The sequence below is a fragment of the Camelina sativa genome, chromosome 6 (genome assembly GCF_000633955.1).
Source record: "Camelina sativa cultivar DH55 chromosome 6, Cs, whole genome shotgun sequence".
NCBI classification, from domain to species: Eukaryota; Viridiplantae; Streptophyta; class Magnoliopsida; order Brassicales; family Brassicaceae; genus Camelina; species Camelina sativa.
In genome coordinates, this window is record NC_025690.1 from 15,330,953 (window position 1) to 15,351,026 (window position 20,074).

The 20,074-nt window shown below is 35.0% G+C and overlaps 4 protein-coding genes and 3 long non-coding RNA genes across 7 annotated transcripts; 4 read left to right on the forward strand and 3 right to left on the reverse strand.

Moving 5' to 3' along the window:
• On the reverse strand, window positions 453-3,159 carry LOC104791526 (alpha carbonic anhydrase 1, chloroplastic-like). The gene is made up of 6 exons (XM_010517443.2): window positions 3,051-3,159; window positions 2,847-2,951; window positions 2,390-2,711; window positions 1,900-2,002; window positions 1,618-1,800; window positions 453-859 (listed from the first exon to the last, which is right to left on the reverse strand). Exons 2-6 carry the CDS (start codon window positions 2,917-2,919, stop codon window positions 665-667), a joined length of 876 nt encoding a protein of 291 aa, XP_010515745.1. The 5' UTR covers window positions 2,920-2,951; window positions 3,051-3,159; the 3' UTR covers window positions 453-664.
• Window positions 5,039-6,570, reverse strand: LOC104791528 (cytochrome b-c1 complex subunit 9). The gene is made up of 3 exons (XM_010517444.2): window positions 6,303-6,570; window positions 5,978-6,025; window positions 5,039-5,290 (listed from the first exon to the last, which is right to left on the reverse strand). The coding sequence occupies exons 1-3, from the start codon at window positions 6,420-6,422 to the stop codon at window positions 5,240-5,242; spliced, it is 219 nt and encodes a 72-aa protein (XP_010515746.1). The 5' UTR covers window positions 6,423-6,570; the 3' UTR covers window positions 5,039-5,239.
• On the reverse strand, window positions 8,308-9,170 carry LOC104791529. The gene has a single exon (XM_010517445.2). It carries the CDS (start codon window positions 8,935-8,937, stop codon window positions 8,497-8,499), a length of 441 nt encoding a protein of 146 aa, XP_010515747.1. The 5' UTR covers window positions 8,938-9,170; the 3' UTR covers window positions 8,308-8,496.
• Window positions 10,569-11,399, forward strand: LOC104791530. The gene is made up of 2 exons (XR_002032561.1): window positions 10,569-10,893; window positions 11,101-11,399. It is a non-coding gene; the product is annotated as an uncharacterized LOC104791530 (long non-coding RNA).
• LOC109125299 lies at window positions 11,515-12,571 on the forward strand. Its single transcript, XR_002032563.1, has 2 exons — window positions 11,515-12,024; window positions 12,310-12,571. It is a non-coding gene; the product is annotated as an uncharacterized LOC109125299 (long non-coding RNA).
• LOC104791531 lies at window positions 13,861-14,575 on the forward strand. Its single transcript, XR_768919.2, has 2 exons — window positions 13,861-13,988; window positions 14,122-14,575. It is a non-coding gene; the product is annotated as an uncharacterized LOC104791531 (long non-coding RNA).
• LOC104699096 lies at window positions 15,090-19,852 on the forward strand. Its single transcript, XM_019246366.1, has 7 exons — window positions 15,090-16,122; window positions 16,249-16,410; window positions 16,537-16,652; window positions 16,791-17,349; window positions 17,680-18,393; window positions 18,445-18,560; window positions 18,635-19,852. The coding sequence occupies exons 1-7, from the start codon at window positions 15,090-15,092 to the stop codon at window positions 19,850-19,852; spliced, it is 3,918 nt and encodes a 1,305-aa protein (XP_019101911.1).

Consider the following 20,074-nt stretch of genomic DNA (forward strand, 5'->3'; position numbering starts at 1 on the left):
TTTCAAATTTCAATCATCCAAGTTCCAACAATTTATATAGTACTACTTATTTCTTTTTATAATATAAACTAATAATTGTAAAATTCTTCCATATATCTTTATTTAATCTATCTACGTCTATTCCAGATATTTTTCGAATAGAGAGATGCATTAGATGTTGCTGTAGAATTGATAGCCACAAATATGACCTAGTTAATGCCCAATTTAGCTTGGAGTCAATTAATCATTTATGTGTGGACTAATGCCTTGTAGATTTTAAGTCCAAAATTGATCTATTTATGATTCTTTCAAATTCGGTTGATGTTATACAATCATAATGCTAATAGCAAAAACCAACCACTAGGACAAATTTTCCAACTAATCGCTTACGTCTTGTTTAACACTTCTTGCGTCTTGCCTTTGGGTTAGTGGGATATTAATGTAGCCGTTGTTATCGATAATATTCAAACGTAGATCCAAATTAATTATTCCGACATAGTATTATTAGTTTGATTCACGTTGTTTCAACGTAAGCACATATCTCATATCACAACATTATAAATTTGGAAATCGAAGAAGTAGCAAACAAGAACACAAGTACCACATATATATGATTACTATTTAAAATATTGCTAATTTTACGAATCTAGTTAGGGTTCTAAACAAACCGATAGATAATGTAAAACTAATTTTTAATTGGGTTTCTTCTTCTTATTGCCGGTTTCTTCTTCTTATTGCCGGTTTCTTTTGCGTCGACAAGCTCGTGGAACATCTCCACTCTCCGGCCGTTGAGGGGTTGACAAGGTCTCGCATTGTTCTTGAAAGAAGTATCCAATGGAGATTTGAGTAGTTCTACTTGCTCCTTTGACATTGACCTCACCTGCATTTATTAGTTTATTAAACACACGGCAATATTCATAAATCACGATGTCACATTAGTTTGGACCGTTTCCATACAAAAATGTCAAATAAACATGAAACATTGAAACTAGTAGCTAGCTGGGTGTTAGTACTATCTATATCAATCGTATATTGACTTCTAACTCTGTTGTTTCATTCAAACGTGAATAACAAGTTTGACATAATGGGGTTTTTAGCTTAAAAGCAGGGGTTGTGGAGCCCAAAAGACACTCACATTGGTTGAATATCGTCAAGAATAATTGAATAGTCTATTAAATTTGGGATGAAGTTTGAAACTTTAAATATTGTTACGTACACTATGGTCTCAAGATCTTGATATATTAAAGTCTAAATAAAAAAGTAGTATAGGATTCTCATATGTTTTATCCTCCATAACAACAGAGTAACCATGCATTAACCAAGATCTTAGAATTCTAACATCATCACAAATTTCTTATTTCCTACTTCCTAAAATTTTAAAATCAGTGAAAAAATAACTTAGTTTGTAAATTTACTGAAACACTAGATCATTCACACCAAATTTCATAAATGTAGTAAAATTAAGTGTTTAAAAAAATCTGTAACTTTTTTTTCTTACTTAACTAGTAATATCTTCTACTGAATTATTAAAATTTTAAATAGAATGGTGAAAACTCAACCACTGAACTACCAAAACTTTAGCAACACACAAAATAAAAATATGTTTTAAAACCTCCCCTAACAGTAAAAAATGTTTACCTTGCCAAGGATGGTCCAAATAACGTTCTCGGAGCAAGGAGGAGTAGTGAGTGAACCAACGTATCTGTAGAACTTTCGAGTCTTACGTTCGATGTGTCTTGTGTCTATTTTTCCTACTTCCACTTGAGCTGTTTGGTTCCCTTTGCTTCTCTCTTCCTTTAGCTTCACCAATCTACCCTTCATCTAATCATATTTTCATATTGAAAAAAATACTAGCTAGTCAAATTAAGTCAATATAGTCACACTAATGAACTGTTGTGTATATATAGCCCTCATAAGTACCTGAGATAGGAAAGGCTCTTCAGCGCCGATTTTGAAGAGACTTGCCACCACAGCAAAGCTTCCATCTTTTGCTTGGTGTACCATGTGCAGCTCAGCTGCATATCTAAGTCATTTTTTAATTTTAGTTAATTATTATTATGAACACTTTTATATTTTTCTTTAAAAAAAAAAGGAATTTCAATTAAAATTATATATAACTCAAAACCACTTGCAAATGGGTTTTGTGACTCTATGACTATGGGCTTCACAAACCAAAAACTATGGAAATAGTATCCCTAAAATCACTTGACAATGGGCTTTGTGACTATATGGAAATACAAATAGTTTTGGATTTTTTTCTCAAATATTGAGTAACAAATTGGCATATACTTTTTTGTTTTGATAAAAAATTGGCATATATTCCAAACTCGATTATTTTTTCTTTTATTTTACCGTAATAAAGAGTTTAATGGATTAGAAATAAATCAATGAAAAAAGAATAGGGACTTACTGGACTCCATGAAGATGATGTTCAGAAGGAGTGTGCCAATGCATTTGCACTAAGGTATAGTTCTTATTTTCTATAATCACATCTCCTGCTCCTTCCCCGAAGACCATCGCAACATTACAGACGTGGTCAACTAGCGTTGCGTTTGTGATGAAGTAATCTCGGTGTAGCGATTCCAATTTGCGGTTATAAAATATTTGTCTCCTTTGGATATCAATCGGAGATTGCAATTTACCGACCGCGCATTTGGTGAAGTGAGGGTTTAGGTGACCCCATTGGTATGGTCCATTTTTGCCTCTATATCCAAAACCTACTCCTTGTGTCTCTGCACATTATTATAATTACCGAACCAATTTATATAGTGTTAAACAAAAATCACATGTACATGCTCTCATATATGTATATCAGTATATAATATATATGGATAGAGATTAAAAAAAACAAAGAGTATTAGCATTACGAGCATCTGAAGGGCCAATGCAGAGGAGGGCCAAGACGAAGTAGGAGATCGTAATCATTGTCTTGTTCTTCATCTTGTGTTTAATTCCTGTTTTGTTGGAAAATTCTGCTAGAAAAAAAGGAGAAAAAAGATTTCCATTCAAAAAAAAGAATAGATTAATGTTTCCAAAACTGTAAATAAGTAATGAGTTTTTTTTTTCTAAACCTGGGGAGATTTTAATGTGTTTTATAAGATTACAGATTACTGCATGGCTGACAAGACTGGACTGGCTCTGCTATTTATAGGCACTCTCTTCTGATATTAGTTTTTTTTTCTCAAAATAAAAAAATAAAAAGCAATAAAGATGAAAAATAAAAAAGTTGAAAGATTACCTAAAACGTATGGTCATATGCTATCGAAGCGAATTTCTGTGGTTATATATGCTCTAAAGAAAAAGCATAACTTCGGATTGGTGGATCATTATATATAGGGATAAATTAATGGTAACTTTTAATATTTAGTCAACAGTAAAATAATTTTATTAATTATGTTGTGTATTTATAATATACTATATCAGAAATATGTAGTCAACTTTTTTGGGTTCAATGTTATCTTAGACTATATATATGTACAATGGAGGTGTTGAATTCATACAATAAGGGTGTTGAATAAACAAAAATGAAAAAAAATCTATGTGGATTGAAAGAATTCAACATGTTGAATAAATATAAATGGGACCAAACCAAATGTAGTAAATATGCTATATGTGTTCAAGCCTTGAAGGACGTTCGTCAATATCCTTTTGGATGATACAAGATAGCTAAACTATGGTGCTGAAAAAGAAAAAAAGAAAAAGCTAAACTATGGTAGAGAGCCTAGAGACCACGTTTTCCATCAAAGAAGTAAATATTAGATGTAGAAGGCATGTCAAATAATTGACTATAAACCTAAGTCATGAATTTTTGTTATATATAATGGTGAATAAACATAATGAAATGCAAGAAAAAAGTGATTATAAACTACATATTTTTCTTTTTGTTAAATCTTTTGAAAGAAATGATATTTTCAACTGTTTTATCTCATGAATCTGATGTGAAGATAACCGATGAAAGTTTTTAAATGTTTTTCTTTTCTTTTGTAAAGGCTCAGACTAAATAATTTTCTGCTTCAAAATGTTACATACTGATACAACATTGTCTATATCAAAACTTTAGCGAAACAAATAATTGTCTTATCCTTTCTGTGTGTGATACCTTTTCGTATAATCCACAGATGGTGCCTGCCCCAACAAAACCCACCTCCCATTTTTCTTTCTCCCCACTTCGTCTTATCGAGAGATTTTTTTCATTATTCGCATCTCATTATTATTAAGTTTATAACTATATATCAAATATTAGCACAAACAAATATAAATGAAAAAGGAAATTTCTCTGAAAATGTAAAAGAAAAAGTGGAACATGTGATGTGATGATCAGGTAGGGCATAACATAACGGTATCAAGACAAAAATGCCTTCGGAATATTCATTTGTCCATTACTCCGACCACAAAAACATCGCATTTGCACCAACTCCGATCTTTAAATCTCTTCTCGCAACAAAACAAAACGCATTATTCGGATCTATGGATGGATAGTTCCACTTGTTTGCCCATAACGATCCTTTTTCTTCTAAATCTTATTTGAATGATATCATTTGGTTTGCACGATGTTGATCTTCGCTATATCACACATGCTTGGCCTTCGAAAGTAGTGGTGCAAATTGTGTGATTTACCATAAAGAGATCGTCAAAATCTAATCTTTAACATTTTGCCCCACAGCTTAGTCTAGGTGGAAGTCTTCAAGCTCTCTCTCGTGCACAAAACTGAACCAATGTGGTTTTGTCGGTTTAATTCCCACTTAAAATCATGAACGCGGTTCTTCTATCGACAGTGACTTCTCTGGTTATTTTTTCACAGAACTCTTATCAATCATAAATGTTTCTTTCTTTTTTTGGTATCCAACATTGGGAAAAAGGAGTGAAAATGAATTTGACCTCTCTCCTCCATGATAACATTTTCTAAAAATTAATACACCTCAGAATATGGACTCTGTCTCTGTTACATTAAAAGTGACGCTTCAAGTAACCAAAGGTGAATGGAAATTTCACGAATGGGAAATTTAGTGGAGTTTGCTTTTAATTAAGGAAAATGATTTGGTTAACGCCAAACGACGACTCATGATAATGTTTATCATATTCCATCCACAATGCAAAAAAATTCAATTTAATCAGAACCAAATAGCTTTAGGTTGAAGTATGAATCATCCCAACGATTTTTTATATTTATTCAACAAAGAAAAGAGAGAATTAAAATGCAAAACAACATGGAAATTCCATTTCTTGCTTTTGGTCTGAGAGATTCAAAAAGGAGTAAATCTCATTCTTCTACTGGCCTTTGACCCAACACAGAGATGTCTTCGTACCGTTTCTGCAACATGACAAGAATATCATGTTATGAGTATAGAGTTAGAGTAGATATAATCTGAGACAGAAAAATCCTAAAGGAGGAGAACTACCTAGCACAAAACATATCAGGAGAACTATATATATCGAAACTCAAAACGTAAGCTAAAACAGTTTCAAATTAGCAAATTAATTACTACTCTATAACAAGTATTCAACTATTAACTAGTCAAACTAAACAGCTAGCAGAAATTGGGGAAGATGATGACTAGGGCCACGTTTGCAATTGTGTTTATGTTACCATGTGAAGTTTAAAATGTAAAGGTGTAAAGCCACAAATGAAAACTTTGGCGTTTAAATCATGTCCTGCGACTAATAACATAAGAATGATTAAGCAGAATTGTGACCATTTCCATATCAAAATGGACAGTACAGAGAATGGAGAAACAAACACCATCTAAACTCTACTTCAAAAGACCACAAGCATTAACAACAGCAAGAACACCAAACACATTGGGAAAAACTGATTGATTTCTATAACCCTATCAGAAAGGCAGTTTCAATGTAAGGTATATATTACAGTCAAAGTTCAGATGCAGAGTATCCAAAGCAACAAACAACAGGATTCAGGCATTGGATTGCATAAACAAGATCCAGTAATCACAACATAACAACACCCAAAGACATATATTCAAAAAACAAACATATATACCCCAACGTTGTTGCGTTCCCACAGCTTGTGAACACCGTAATCCACAGCCTGCAATACAATACGAACCCTTGTGAATATCCAAAATACAACAAATTGAGACTCAAAACTCCTTTATCTGGTTATGAAAACCCCAAAATCCAAAACTCTTGACACCAGTTTCTCTCAGAATTGCATCAAAACTATAATCTCCATCTCTCTATTGTAGATCGATCAATCTATATCCAATAGCAATTCGTTTCTAATCTAACCATAAACACAAAGTAGATCCGGGAAGATACGAAAGCTGATAAGATACAAAACAATGAAAAAGGCACTGATCTCTCACCCGTTCACCGAAAAATGCGCCGGCGATGATGAAAGTGACGTAGACGGAGTTACGGCGCATGATAAGCTTGTAGAAGCTTTCGAAAGCGCCTTTCTGATTTCTCCGAGCAGCGTACTCCATGGTTGACTCGTTTGTTTTTGTTCAGGCACCTGAGATCTCTCTCTCTCTCTCTCTCTTACGTATTTTAGGGTTAGGAAGAAAGCGATCTACAACAACAATGGCGAGAGCGTAAAGACGATGAGATTGTCGCAACGAATCAGAAATGATTCTCTTTTTGACTCATTCGTATCTGGAAGGAAAAAAAAACTTATGGGCCTCACAATTGTTTGACCCAATAGCCCATTTGAAATAACTCAGTCTGATTAGCTCATTATGATAAATTTTATTGTCTTGTAAACTAAAAGTTATCTGTATTCAAACGTTGTTGGGTATCTGGATTTGATGAAGACTTGCACAATTTGGGTCTTACTCATTTGTGATTTCTTATAAATGTTGGTTTAAAGAAAATATTTAGATCCGACTAATCTACACAATTTAAGTAGTTTGGAATAAATATTTGAATATCTCATTCATTAGTATATTTGGCATATATGAGTCTCATATATAAGTATTAGTTTCTTCATATGGTAATATTTTGAGAACTTTTTGGTTTATGTTTGAGTACTTTGTTGGGGAATGATGCAATAAGCGATTGTCACATTAAGAAAGCAGCACATTCTCACTACGCAATACGCACATGATGTGATAACTGATAACTAAATAAGTTCGTTCCATGATACCTAAATAACTAAATAACTGAACAACTTTTCTTCTTACGAAGGATGTTGTTGTACTTGAATCTCTTTAACCCACTTGTGTCACAAACTCACATGTGTCTAGCTTATAAGGCAGAGATAGGCTAATATAAAGATAAATTTATTAGAATATATACCACATCCGTTGGGATTAGTTTATTTGGATAGTATATATGTTTATTTGGGTAATATATATGTGATGTGGCAATTCTTGTTCTTTGGGTTAGATTTTGAGAGTGAGTTAGGTCCACTACTAATATGGTATCAGAGCTCATGGTTGGTCTAACAAACAAATTCTCACAAAAATAGTTTTTCACCTATGTGGCTCATATAAGTGGCATGTCTTGTTGTGTTTATGAGATGTTAGGTTTGGAAAGTTTCTCGTTGAATCGTTTTCCACCGACATCTCGAGAAATTATATTAAAATATCCCACATCGGTTGGGATTAGTTTCCTTGGGTAGTATATATGCAACTCTTCTCTCTTGAGCTAGCTTTTGGGAGTGAGTTAGGCCTATTACTACGTAACCCTCCTCCATTGGGTTAGTTTTTGGATATAAGTTAGACCCATTACTAAATAAAATTTATTTTTCTTTTAATAAATGTTAGTTTTGAATTGGACTTATCAGAAGTTAAGAACATGATTGGGCATATGTTTCGGCACATGCATATAGAAAACATTTGGAAATAAAATGGGCAAATGTCACGCTCAGAAATTGAACTTTTAGATAAAATACTGATCCAAATTAAGTTCTGATCAAGGTTGGAACAGAGACCTTAGTCACCAAGCAAAAAAAAGAGTATAATCCAACAATAGAGAACATATCAAAATTAATTACTGAAATTTGAAAAGAAGAGATAAATATCATACATTCTCTTAAGATTCATGAATATATGCGTATAGATAAAGAAACATATATACAACATAATTTTTCTTATACCAAAATTTTATTTATAGTGTTATAGTTATTTACAGAATTCTAAAAAATATTGCTATATCTTTTTTTTTCTAAACTTTAACTTGGAAAAAAAAAATTTATAGCTTTTGCCTTTTATGAAACCGACCTGATATCTACTCCCTGGATCAGTGGATAGTCAGCTATAGTTGTATTGTAATGTGACTATCTAAAAGATCGAATCACGGATATACAGTATGATCAAAATGTCAAAATATGCACAAATAAATACACTCAACGCAATTTGCAATGTCCTCTAATATTATCATTATGAGTAAAATGTATAGATCAATGATATACCATTCAAAAGCAATTTGCAATGTTCTCTAAAATTATAATTATGAGTAAAAAAGTCTAGATCAACAATATATCGTCATTCAATAGTGTCTTATTATTGAGGTACAGGAACCACATTTTATGTATATACTTTAATATATATAAAAGATTCAGCGTAGGATCAAGCAACGACTGTCTAATCGTTGTAATCCACGAGAAGCTGTAGCAGCTCGCCTAGCTTCCTCTACAAGAGCAGCACGTGCAGACGAGATTCCAGCAGGGACTAGACACGTGTCGAACGTTGAACAGTCGATCCAATCCTTAAGAAGCTCTTCTTGTCCCCATATCTCCGGTATCCAAACCCTACCGGCGATCTCTTTCCGGTGTTTCTTTAACCTCTCTCTCCCACTGTCCACTCTCTCTTCTTCTTGATTCTGTTTCGGTTTCTTCTCTTCAGGCAGAGTTAGATCTTTCTCTTCGGAAACAGAAGAAGCTGCTTCGTCGGGTAAACTTGGGGGATCTTGTTTCGTTTGGTCGGGAAGATCAGGCTGAGAAGATGGACTGATCGGGTGGGCCATTGGAGAAGACGTCGTATCATCGATGTTCGTCATGGTTATACACAAATAGTAAAGCACAGATTCAGATTCTTGGAGGAAACAAAAAAGATGAAGAGAGATGTGTGTTTTTTGTTTGTGTGTTGATAATATGTATTTTTTTTGTTGGGTTTTGTAAGGAAATGAGAAAATCGGGTGGGAGGTTGTGTTACACGTCGACGTAAGTTGTATTGTTTGGTGAATTTTCTCTTTTTCGCTTTTGTTTTATTTGTATGGTAAGTGACAACTTTACGTGTCTTTTTTTGTAGATTGGATTGCTTTGGCCCTTAATTTTTGGAGCCTTAATAAAATAAATAAATCATCAAAATATAGAAATTAAACTATATATTGATTAGACATTCCTCTTAAGTGTTTATTTTTGTGCAAGTGGTTAAGGCTTTACATATGTTGTTATATGATTTATCAGTTCAGGGTAAAACTCTCAGTTAGTGGATCCTTAAGGAGACATTTAAGAGAGAAGAAAGCATTTTGGATAAAATAGTGTGTTTCATGAGATTTCTCAAAGAAAAATATTAGTCAAACAGATTTTGAAGAATCTTTGGTTAACATTCAAAATGAAAATATGTAAAGAGATTCAGGTTTTCAACTCTTAATATGTTGAAATATTTTTTGGGGCTAGTATTTTGTGAATATTCATTAGTGATGTGAATATAAGAAAGCATTCAAAGCGATTGGATTTTTCGGGAGGATCATGAGGCTGATGTTGATTTAGGATTTATTCCGATGAAATATGTTTAGGTGGGGATACATCGAAATTAACTGATCCTGATAATGAAATCTGCAAAATATATATTCTAAGAAAAACTTAGAAGAAATTGGTTTCGAACGTTTAATCGACAACAAAATGGCGAGAAAAAACAAAATCGGCTACAAAAATTAAATATTATATTTTTAAAAATATTTACATAATGATTGACATATAGAGGTTACAATTTAAAAGAACTTCTCACGTGTCATTATACGGAATTCATTTGTCTCTTCGATACATATTTTCATGGCCTCTCATTGAATATATATATATGTTCATGTAAATTATGTGTTGATCAATATTTGAGATTTTGCTTACTCTTTTTACACTTTGATCCAACAAAAAACTAAATAGTAAATACAAGAAATTTAATGTATCTCTCTACAGAGAGCATATACGTACCATCAAATGAGATATATGTGTCCATATATATACATGACTGTCTGATGTAGATGTAGAATTTATTGAGATGGACTATATATTATGTGTCGTGACTCGTTTGGAAGACCGAAGAAGGATAAATTTAGTGCAGACGTTAACATTTAACCATACTTTTGAAGTTTGATTTCATATGGTCCTCTCGTTTCGATATTTTCTGAAATGTAAGTACATAGACGACGTAAACTTTCGTGATGCGCAAAATCAAATGTATAGAAGAGAAAGTCTTCTGAGCTGTTATGAAAAGGGACTTTAGAGATAATATCTTGTGCAAATTCTCTTTGTTCAATCGAATGTGGAAAGTCTCTGATCCCTGAATTTGTCGAAATTAAATCATATTTTTTATATATGACTTGGGTCTAATTTGTAAGACATACGTCAACGACAAACAGTGAAACGTTCAGCCTACAATTTATATATATCGGAACCTCCAAAAGTCTTGCATCAAATTACCCAGCTAGGTTCATAAAAATTAATATTAGCCAAGTCTTTTATTTGTTTATTGAGAAGATGTTACATAGCTGATGTAACAAACCGCGTTTTCACAGCAAACAAGAAGTCGTCAAAGTTCATGATTTTCTTTTGTTTTATTCACTATATACGTTAGATTTTGTCTGCTTCAATTTTTATATATGTACACCACTGGTCGACTCGGGAGATATATAGAAGAACAACGAAAATGAAGAAAACAACAACACAAGCTTTTCTTCTTCTATGCTTGCTTCATATATTTCTATGTCTATCATTTCAGGCTCGTGTCCACGAAGGTCAGTCTCATCTTATTCCACAACAAATTTTAGGAACGTTTTGAATGGTTTCATTTGACAGGAAGATTAAATCACAAAAATAGAATGGTCTAGTTTACAAACTGATTAGTTTGTCATGTCGTCTATTACAACCGTATAAACTCTCAAGTAATTGTTTTTTTCTTAATCTCTTATTATGCGGTTAAATAAACTCATTTGTGTTAAAAGGTAGACATGAGATATGCGTAAGACCCTCCCCACCATGTGGAGATTCTCCTAAGGGAGGAAGTGAAGATCCGGGACATACGTATAAAAAGCCTTGCAAACCCATTCCAAGACCACCCCCTCCTGGAGATTGCTAGCAGCCTAGCAACGTTGAACTTCCACGGCCTCCCCTTGAATAAGTTAATGTAATTATGTGAATAATTTGAGATATTTCTTACTCTTTACACTTTGATCCAGCAATAACTAACGATGTAGAATATTGAGATGGAATATATTGTGTGTCGTGACTCGTTTCGAAGATTGACGAAGGATATATTTAGTGCAGACGTTAACATGTAACCACACTTTGCACGCTAGATCTTTTATATATGGTCCTCTCGCTTCGATATTTTCTGAACTAAGTACGTAGACGTATACTCGAGTGATGCGCAAATCAAAATGACTAGTTTTTTTTATTTAAAGTAATACCATCGTATTTATAATTATACACATAAATACTCAGTTGAAATTGCCTTTGTTTGTAACCAGTGCCGGCTTAGCACATGTGTTAGGGGTATTTTCTTTTTGCATCGTATCAACGAATCTAATCAATGTTTGAGCCGGACCTTTTTGTAACAATTTATAAATTTCTCGAAAATTTGCATCACAAGTAGACTAATTCATTTTAGTTAAGTCCTATGTTTGTTTATTGAGAAGATGTTACATATCGTTGATGTAGAAAACCGCGTTTTCACAGCACACAAAAGTTTTATTTATCTATTCACCCAACGTTTGATTTTGTCATGCTTCAGTTTTTATATATACATGTACACTACTTGTAGACATGGGAGGGAGAAGAACAATATATGATCATGAAGAAAACAACAACACAAACTTTTCTTCTTCTGTGTTTGCTATGTCTATCCTTTCAGGTTCGTCTCCACCAAGGTTAGTCTCTTCTTCTTTTTTTTTTGTAACGTTTTAATTGGTTAAACGGGACGATTAATTGATTTGTCCCGAAAATAAAACGGTGTGGTTGATACAAAGTATGCCTTATCATCATTTCTTTCCAACATCTATGTATATTGGTCCCAAAAAAAGCGAGATAATACTTAATAACGATATATGTTACTACATATATCGCTACTTGTAAAATTCATGCACCTATATGACTTGATTTAAACAATTAAAAACCATATAAGCCTCATCATAACATATAATTTGTCTTTGTAGATGTCATATTTATTGAGATGGGATATTGTGATTGTGCCGTGACGCGATCGTGAAGGGGCTCTAAGGATTTTTATTTGGTGCAGACGTTAACATGTGACCACACTTTGATCTATATATATGGTCCTCTCCTTTTGACATTTTCTTAATTTACCCTGTTTATCGTTGATCAAGCATTCATACATTCATGTCGAAAAGTGATCAATTTAAAAACATTTGTTTATATAAAGACAATTTAACCAAAATGAAAATCAAGGGTTTTTAACCTTTCTATCTATATATTTATCCAATTGCAATCACTAGAAGGCAAACTCTTGAAACAAATGTGACAGAGACTGATATCTTATTATTAATTATAGAACTATTCTTAACACCTATTAGTCTATTACATAACCACCAAGGCAATTTACTTACCTACACCAATCTAAAAGGAGGTTATCAATTCTAGAGGCGAGGATAGCGAGAGCGGCCTTTCTTCTTCAAGAACTCTGGGACCTTTATTGAACTGCCTTCAGGGAAAGATGAAGAAGGACGTCTTGTTTCCTGCTTAGCAAGGACTTCAAGAAGGACGTATTTTCATATAGAGTTTAGATATATGAAAGATCGAATACTTGTAACATTTGCTGTGAGAATCGAGTATGTTGTGTGTCGAAAGAAGACAAGTTAATACCTAATTCCGAACGGTGAATTCTTTTAAAGACTTTTTTACCTACAATATATGCGAACCTCTCGCCAAAAGTCTTGCATCCGTAATTTTCCAGCTAGGTTCATAATATTGGAATTTTTAGTGAAGTCTTTATTTATTTAATTCAGAAGATATTACATAGCTGATGTACCCAACCCGCGTTGTTGTACCTGCAACAAGTACAACCAACCTGAAACTAGAATACTAGATAGGTTTAGTACTCAAACCTGGAATCTAGTTCAATTCATACATAATAGTTGCATACATTGCCAGAAGTGAATTAACATATACTTGGAGAGTAACTAAAATGGAATTCAAAGGGCTCATGAAATATACAGGAGTATGTACAGGACCTTAATATCCATTTTATCCAATTGCAGTTACTACAAGGTAGAACTCTTGAGACAAGTGTGACACAGAATGAGACACTGGAGTATGTATGTACAAAAGCATATCGTAGTCAACAAAATTTTAAATTTATTAGTCAACAAAATTACTTATTTACGAAGGTAACAACAAATAAGGGCAAAGGCGTTTTAAAATAAAAGTCAAAAACATAGGGCTAAGGAAAAAAAACAAATACAGCAAGCTCCTTTTGGCCTTTGCCCCCTTAAGGTTCATGAAGTTAGTATTGAGTAGTTACATGTATAGTATAAAGTTTATAACCTACAAAATATCTGGAAGACTGGAACCTCCAAAAGTCTTTGTATCGACCCGAAATTACACAGCTAGGTTCATAAGGCGGAACTTCAGTGAAGTGTTTATAACCTACTTTTTTTTTCTACAAAACCGCGTCGTTTTCTATAGAAGATAACAAGTTGACTTTGTTTGCTTTCCAATCTCTCTCTATATATACATTTGTAGTCGACAAGTGAGAGAGGAATACAAATGAAAATGAAGAAAATAACACTAGCTTTTCTTCTTCTAACTCTACTTCATATATTTCTATGTCTATCTTTTCAGGTTTCTGTCACAGAGGCTCGATTCCGTCACCTAGGTCAGTCTCTTCTCGTTTCTCGATAATTTTCTCTTGTCACATTAAAATTTTGAGTAATCTACTAATTAACTACTACTATTTAAAGAAATATCTATTTAAATTATAACTTGTTGACTTATATGTGTGTTAAAAGTTGGGGTAGGGGTACGCGCATTCCCCTCCATACCATGTGGAGATGCTCCTAGGGCAAGTCATGTTACGCTTGCAGGGCAATATAAAAAGGCTTGTAAAAGAGCTAAAAGAGCTCCAAGAAGACCTCCTCTCGTGTAGGTTCGCGATTAATATGAATTATCACAGTCACGTTCAACCCCCTCATCGACACCAGCCATCCACTCGCAACACAATTACCTTTCACTATGGTTTCCTAAGTTTCAATAATTCTAGCTCCAGTTTTTTTTTCTTGTTTTTTCTCCATTTTTACCCTACTCCTCTCCTCTACTCTACTCTATTACTTAAAGTGCTCCATGTAAAATGGGTGTTTGTTCTCACCATCCTCTAGCACGATAATAAATCTGTATTTGCTTGGATTATCATATTTGACTTTTGCATGAGTATTCTTGTTTGATCTAATAAGGTTTTCTCTTTAATTTCTCTGTTTATGTGAATCAAACATTCATGTATACATTATTAGGATAGTAAACCGGGTTTAATTAACTGGTTTATATCTATTGTATAGTCTATGTAGGATTAAGCTTCCTTTTACTTAATCCTAATCTTGTATATAAATAAGTGTAATCTCACATTTACAAATTAATGAGAAAATTAGTTTGTTCAGTTAGTATCTTATCCAGAACTTAATATGGTATCAGAGCCATACACTGACACAAGCTTCCGCCATTGATTCTCATTCTTCTCGAGCTTGTTTCTATTCATTGATTCTACAGCCATGAGTGCTCCTATCACTCCGCTGATCTTTGATTTTGTTTTCGAGCTTTATATCGCTGTGATTGAGTTTTTCTTTTACGGGCTCGTGTTCTTGTTCTTTGTTCATACTCTTTGATTGACCTAAATTGGTGCTGGTTCTCTTCGATTTGCTTAATCCCAGCTCAATCTTTCTATAATCTTTGATTCTTTTGATCAATTTCATCTTTACTCTTTACAATGGCTTCAAATCCGCAAAACTGTCCTGTAACTCCTAATCTGACCTCTGAATCGCGTCGACCTACTGATCAGTACGAGAATCCGTATTTTCTTCATTCATCGGATCATGCTGGGATGGTTTTGGTTTCGGATCGGCTCACTACTGGCTCAGAGTTTCACTCTTGGCGACGTTCTGTGCGCATGGCTCTTAATGTCAGGAATAAGTTGGGCTTCATAGATGGAACAATTCCTAAACCTCCCGATGATCATCCTGATGCAGCTTTTTGGTCACGATGTAATGATATGGTGATTACTTGGTTAATGAGTTCAGTTTCTAAGCACATAGGTCAGAGTTTACTTTATATGGCTACTGCATCTGCGATTTGGTTGGATCTTATGTCTCGTTTTAGGCAAGATGATGCACCTAGGGTTTTTGAGCTTGAACAACGGTTGAGTACTTTACAACAGGGATCTATGGATGTTACTACCTATTATACAGCGTTAGTAACCTTATGGGAAGAGTTGAAGAACTATATTGATGTTCATGTTTGTACTTGTGGCAAGTGCGAGTGTAATGCTGCTCTTATGTGGGAGAAATTGCAGCAGCGTAGCAGGGTTACGAAGTTCTTAATGGGGTTAAATGAAGCTTATCAGCCCACACGCAGGCATATCTTGATGTTGAAGCCCATGCCTTCAATTGGAGAGGTTTTTCACATGGTAACCGAGGACGAGAGGCAGAAGAATATTCAGCCTGCCACCAAGATTGATAATGTGGCTTTTCAAGCTTCTGGTCCTTCTGATAATGTTGGTTATAACCCTATGGCGCCTTCTCCTAATGGCTACTTTTCAGGACCTACTGATAATACTGCCTATGCTGCTTTTCGACCTCACCAGAAGCCTTATTGTACTCATTGTAACCGTGTTGGTCACACCATTCAGAAGTGTTTTAAACTTCATGGATATCCACCTAGTCATAGGAATGCTCAACGACCTCCAATGCAGCAAGTGTTATCACAGTCTGCTCCACCTCGTGCATCTTTTTCAATAGGACAACGTCCTCAGTTTCCTACATAGGCTCAATTCCAACAAGCTCAGAATCAGTATTCGCAGTCACAATATTCTCAACCGGGTGCAGTAGCCAATGCAGTGCTTAATTTTGCTTTTTATATGCCTGCTCCAGCACAAGTTGCAACTAATCTCGATCTGAGCAGTTTCACTTCTGACCAGATTCAGAGTTTGGTTCATCAACTCAGCACCCAGACCAAGGCTTCAGAGCAGCCGTCTTCTTATCCGTCTGCTACGATAACTGAGCATGGTGCTATGGCTGCGACATCTTCTTCTGGTAATGTTACAATTGAGTTTCCTTCTTTTAGTCTTCATTTTGAAAACAAAATTTGCACTTTTCAACATCAATGCCTTTCTTCTCTTTATTCTGTTCTACCTAGTGGTAGTTGGATAATTGATACAGGTGCAACTAGCCATGTGTGTTCTGACCTTTCTTTGTTTAGTGAGACTTTTCCAGTGACAGGTGTAACAGTCTCACTCCCTAATGGCACTAGAGTTGCTATTACTCATACATGCACTGTACAAATAACTCAAACATTGATTCTGCATGATGTTCTTTATGTTCCAACTTTTAAATTCAACTTGATCAGTGTGAGTTCTTTGGTTAGACATGATAATTGTTCTGCACATTTCTATACTGATTCTTGTTATATTCAGGACCATACTCGGGACTTGATGATTGGTAAAGGTGTGCTAATCCATTGTCTGTACATATTGGAGCATCATGACATTTCAGCATCTGCGAATTCTGTTTCAGCATCTTTTTCTGGATCCTTGCAAGTCGATGGTCGTGTCTGGCATCAACGCTTAGGTCACCCATCTTCTGTCAAGTTACAATATATGTCGGGTACATTACCTATGTTTATCTCTAATTCTTCTTCTCATGATCATTGTGATATATGTCCTTTAGCTAAGCAAAAGAAATTACCGTTTGTTTCACATAGTAAACTTTCTGCTTTACCATTTGATCTCATTCATATAGACACTTGGGGGCCATTTTCTGTAGAATCTATAGAAGGATATCGATATTTTCTCACTATTGTAGATGATTGTACTCGAATCACCTGGATTTATATGATGAGGAATAAAAATGATGTTCTTTCTATTTTTCCGTCTTTCGTTAAACATGTTCAAACACAATATAACTCTGTCATTAAGATTGTTCGTAGTGACAATGCACCTGAACTTGGTTTTTCTCAACTCGTTAAAGATCATGGTATGCTACATCATTTTTCATGTCCTTATACACCGCAACAGAATTCGGTTGTAGAACGAAAGCATCAACATCTCCTTAATGTTGCTCATGCACTTTTGTTTCAGTCTAATGTTCCTCTATGTTACCGGTCTGATTGCATTCATACTGCTGCCTTCTTGATAAATAGAACACCCTCTTTGGTTTTAGACAAAATGTCACCTTATGAAAAAAATTTCAAACCAAAACCAGATTATAGTTTCTTGAGATCTTTTGGTTGCTTATGCTATGCTTCTACTTTAGCTAAGGATCGAAATAAATTTATTCCTAGAGCTGAACCATGTGTTTTTCTAGGTTATCCATCTGGTTACAAAGGTTATAAGGTTCTTAATCTGGAAACTAATGTTGTTCATATTACTCGTAACATTGTTTTTCATGAGCATATTTTTCCTTTCAAAAATGTTACACCTTCTCTTCCTACCACTGATTTGTTTAGTAAAATGGTTTTACCTTTGCCTGTTTCCACTGAGATTGAACTTGTTGAAAATACACATTCATTGCCTTTGTCTGTTCCTGTTCCATCATCATCATCATCCTCATTACCGTCATCATCCTCTAGTGTTGTTGCTACACCAGATGAGATTGTTACAGTTGCCACAGGACAGGTTGCACAAAACAATGACAGGCCACGACGCCAAGCTAAAGCACCAGGTTACTTATCTAACTATCATTGCAATCTCACAAATACTTCTTTTTCTAATTTGACTTCTCTTGATCTTTCTATGTCTGATTCATCTTCTTCTTCTATTCTCGCATTATGCAATCTTGCTCAGCTCTCTGAAAATTTCTCTCCTTCGGATCCTCTTGTTGTTTATCCTCTTGATTTTGTTCTTACCTATTCCAAATTGAGTCCTTCTTATCAATTTTATGTTCTTTCATGCTCAATTGAATCGGAGCCACAAAATTTCAAGCAGGCCATGGCTCATCCTTATTTTCCCAAGGCTATGGATGTGGAGATTGTTGCTCTTGAGCAACTTGGGACTTGGAGTGTTGTATATTTACCCCCTGGTAAGACGGTGATAGGGTGTAAATAGGTTTACACTATCAAATATAACCCAGATGGATCTATAGATCGTTACAAAGCAAGATTGGTAGCCAAAGGGTATACTCAAATGGAGGGGATTGATTACATCGATACTTTTTCTCTTGTTGCTAAGCTTGCTAGTGTTAAACTTGTTTTGGGTTTAGCAACTATACATGGATGGACACTAACATAGATGGATGTGACTAATGCTTTCCTTCATGGGAGCTTAGACGAGGAGATCTACATGAGTCTTCCACAAGGATATACTCCTCCGGGAGGTGTACAACTCCTAATGCGGTTTGTCGACTCCATAAATCTCTATATGGTTTAAAGCAGGCTTCTTGGCAATGGTACCACTGTTTTTCTGGAGTGATTCTTGGAGCCGGTTTCTCTCAGTCTCCTGGTGACAACACTCTGTTTGTCAAACAACGAGGAACACGGTTTATTGCTCTCTTGGTGTATGTTGATGACATCATGATTGCTTCTAACAATGATAGTGATCTACAGGAGCTTAAGACTGTCTTGCATGCTGCTTTCAAAATCAAAGATATGGGCGCTCCTAAGTTTTTCTTGGGATTGGAAATAGCTCGTAATAGCAGTGGTATCTCTATTTGCCAACGAAAATATGCTCTTGATATCTTGGCTTCGACAGGGTTGTTGGCTTGCAAACCTTGCAGTGTTCCTATGAATCCCAATGTCCATTACACAAAGGACATGGGCACTCCCCTTGATTCTGCTCGAGCTACATCATATAGAGAGCTCATTGGGAGGTTGCTTTATCTCACCATCACTCCGCCATATATCACATTTGCTGTCAACAACTTAAGTCAGTTCCTCTCTTGTCCTGCGGATGTGCATCTTCAAGCCGCATACCAGATTTGCCACTATCTTAAAGGTAACCCTGGCCAAGGACTCTATTATGCTGCTAGCTCGGAACCTTGCCTTAATGCTTTTTCTGATGCGGATTGGGGCACTTGTCCTGAAACTAGAAGATCTATTTATGGCTTTTGTGTTTATCTGGGCAAAAGCTTGATTAGTTGGAAGTCAAAGAAGCAGCAAGTTACTAGTCGTAGCAGTACGGAGTCAGAATATCGCAGCATGGCTCTTGCCACTTGTGAACTCTTGTGGTTGAATCAGTTACTCAAAGATTTGAGGATTACTGTCACTTCGCCAGCCCAGTTGTTTTGCGATAACAAGTCGGCTATTCACATTGCTACAAATCCCGTGTTTCATGAGAGGACGAAACACATTGAAATCGATTGTCATACCGTCAGAGATCAGATGAAGAACGGGTTCTTGAAGCTCTTTCACGTCTCCAGTGCGAACCAACATGCTGACATCTTGACAAAAGCTCTTCAACCGGGTCCTTTCTACTCTCTTCTTGGGCGCATGTCTATATCAAGCCTCTTTCATCCTTCACATATTTCGGTTTCAGAGGCTTGAGGGGAGTGTATTAGGATAGTAAACCGGGTAAAATTAATTGGTTTATATCTATTGTATAGTCTATGTAGGATTAAGCTTCCTTTTACTTAATCCTAATCTTGTATATAAACAAGTGTAATCTCACATTTACAAATTAATGAGAAAATTAGTTTGTTCGGTTAGTATCTTATCCAGAATTTAATATACATAATTACACATGGAAGACCAAAATGAGAAAAAGAA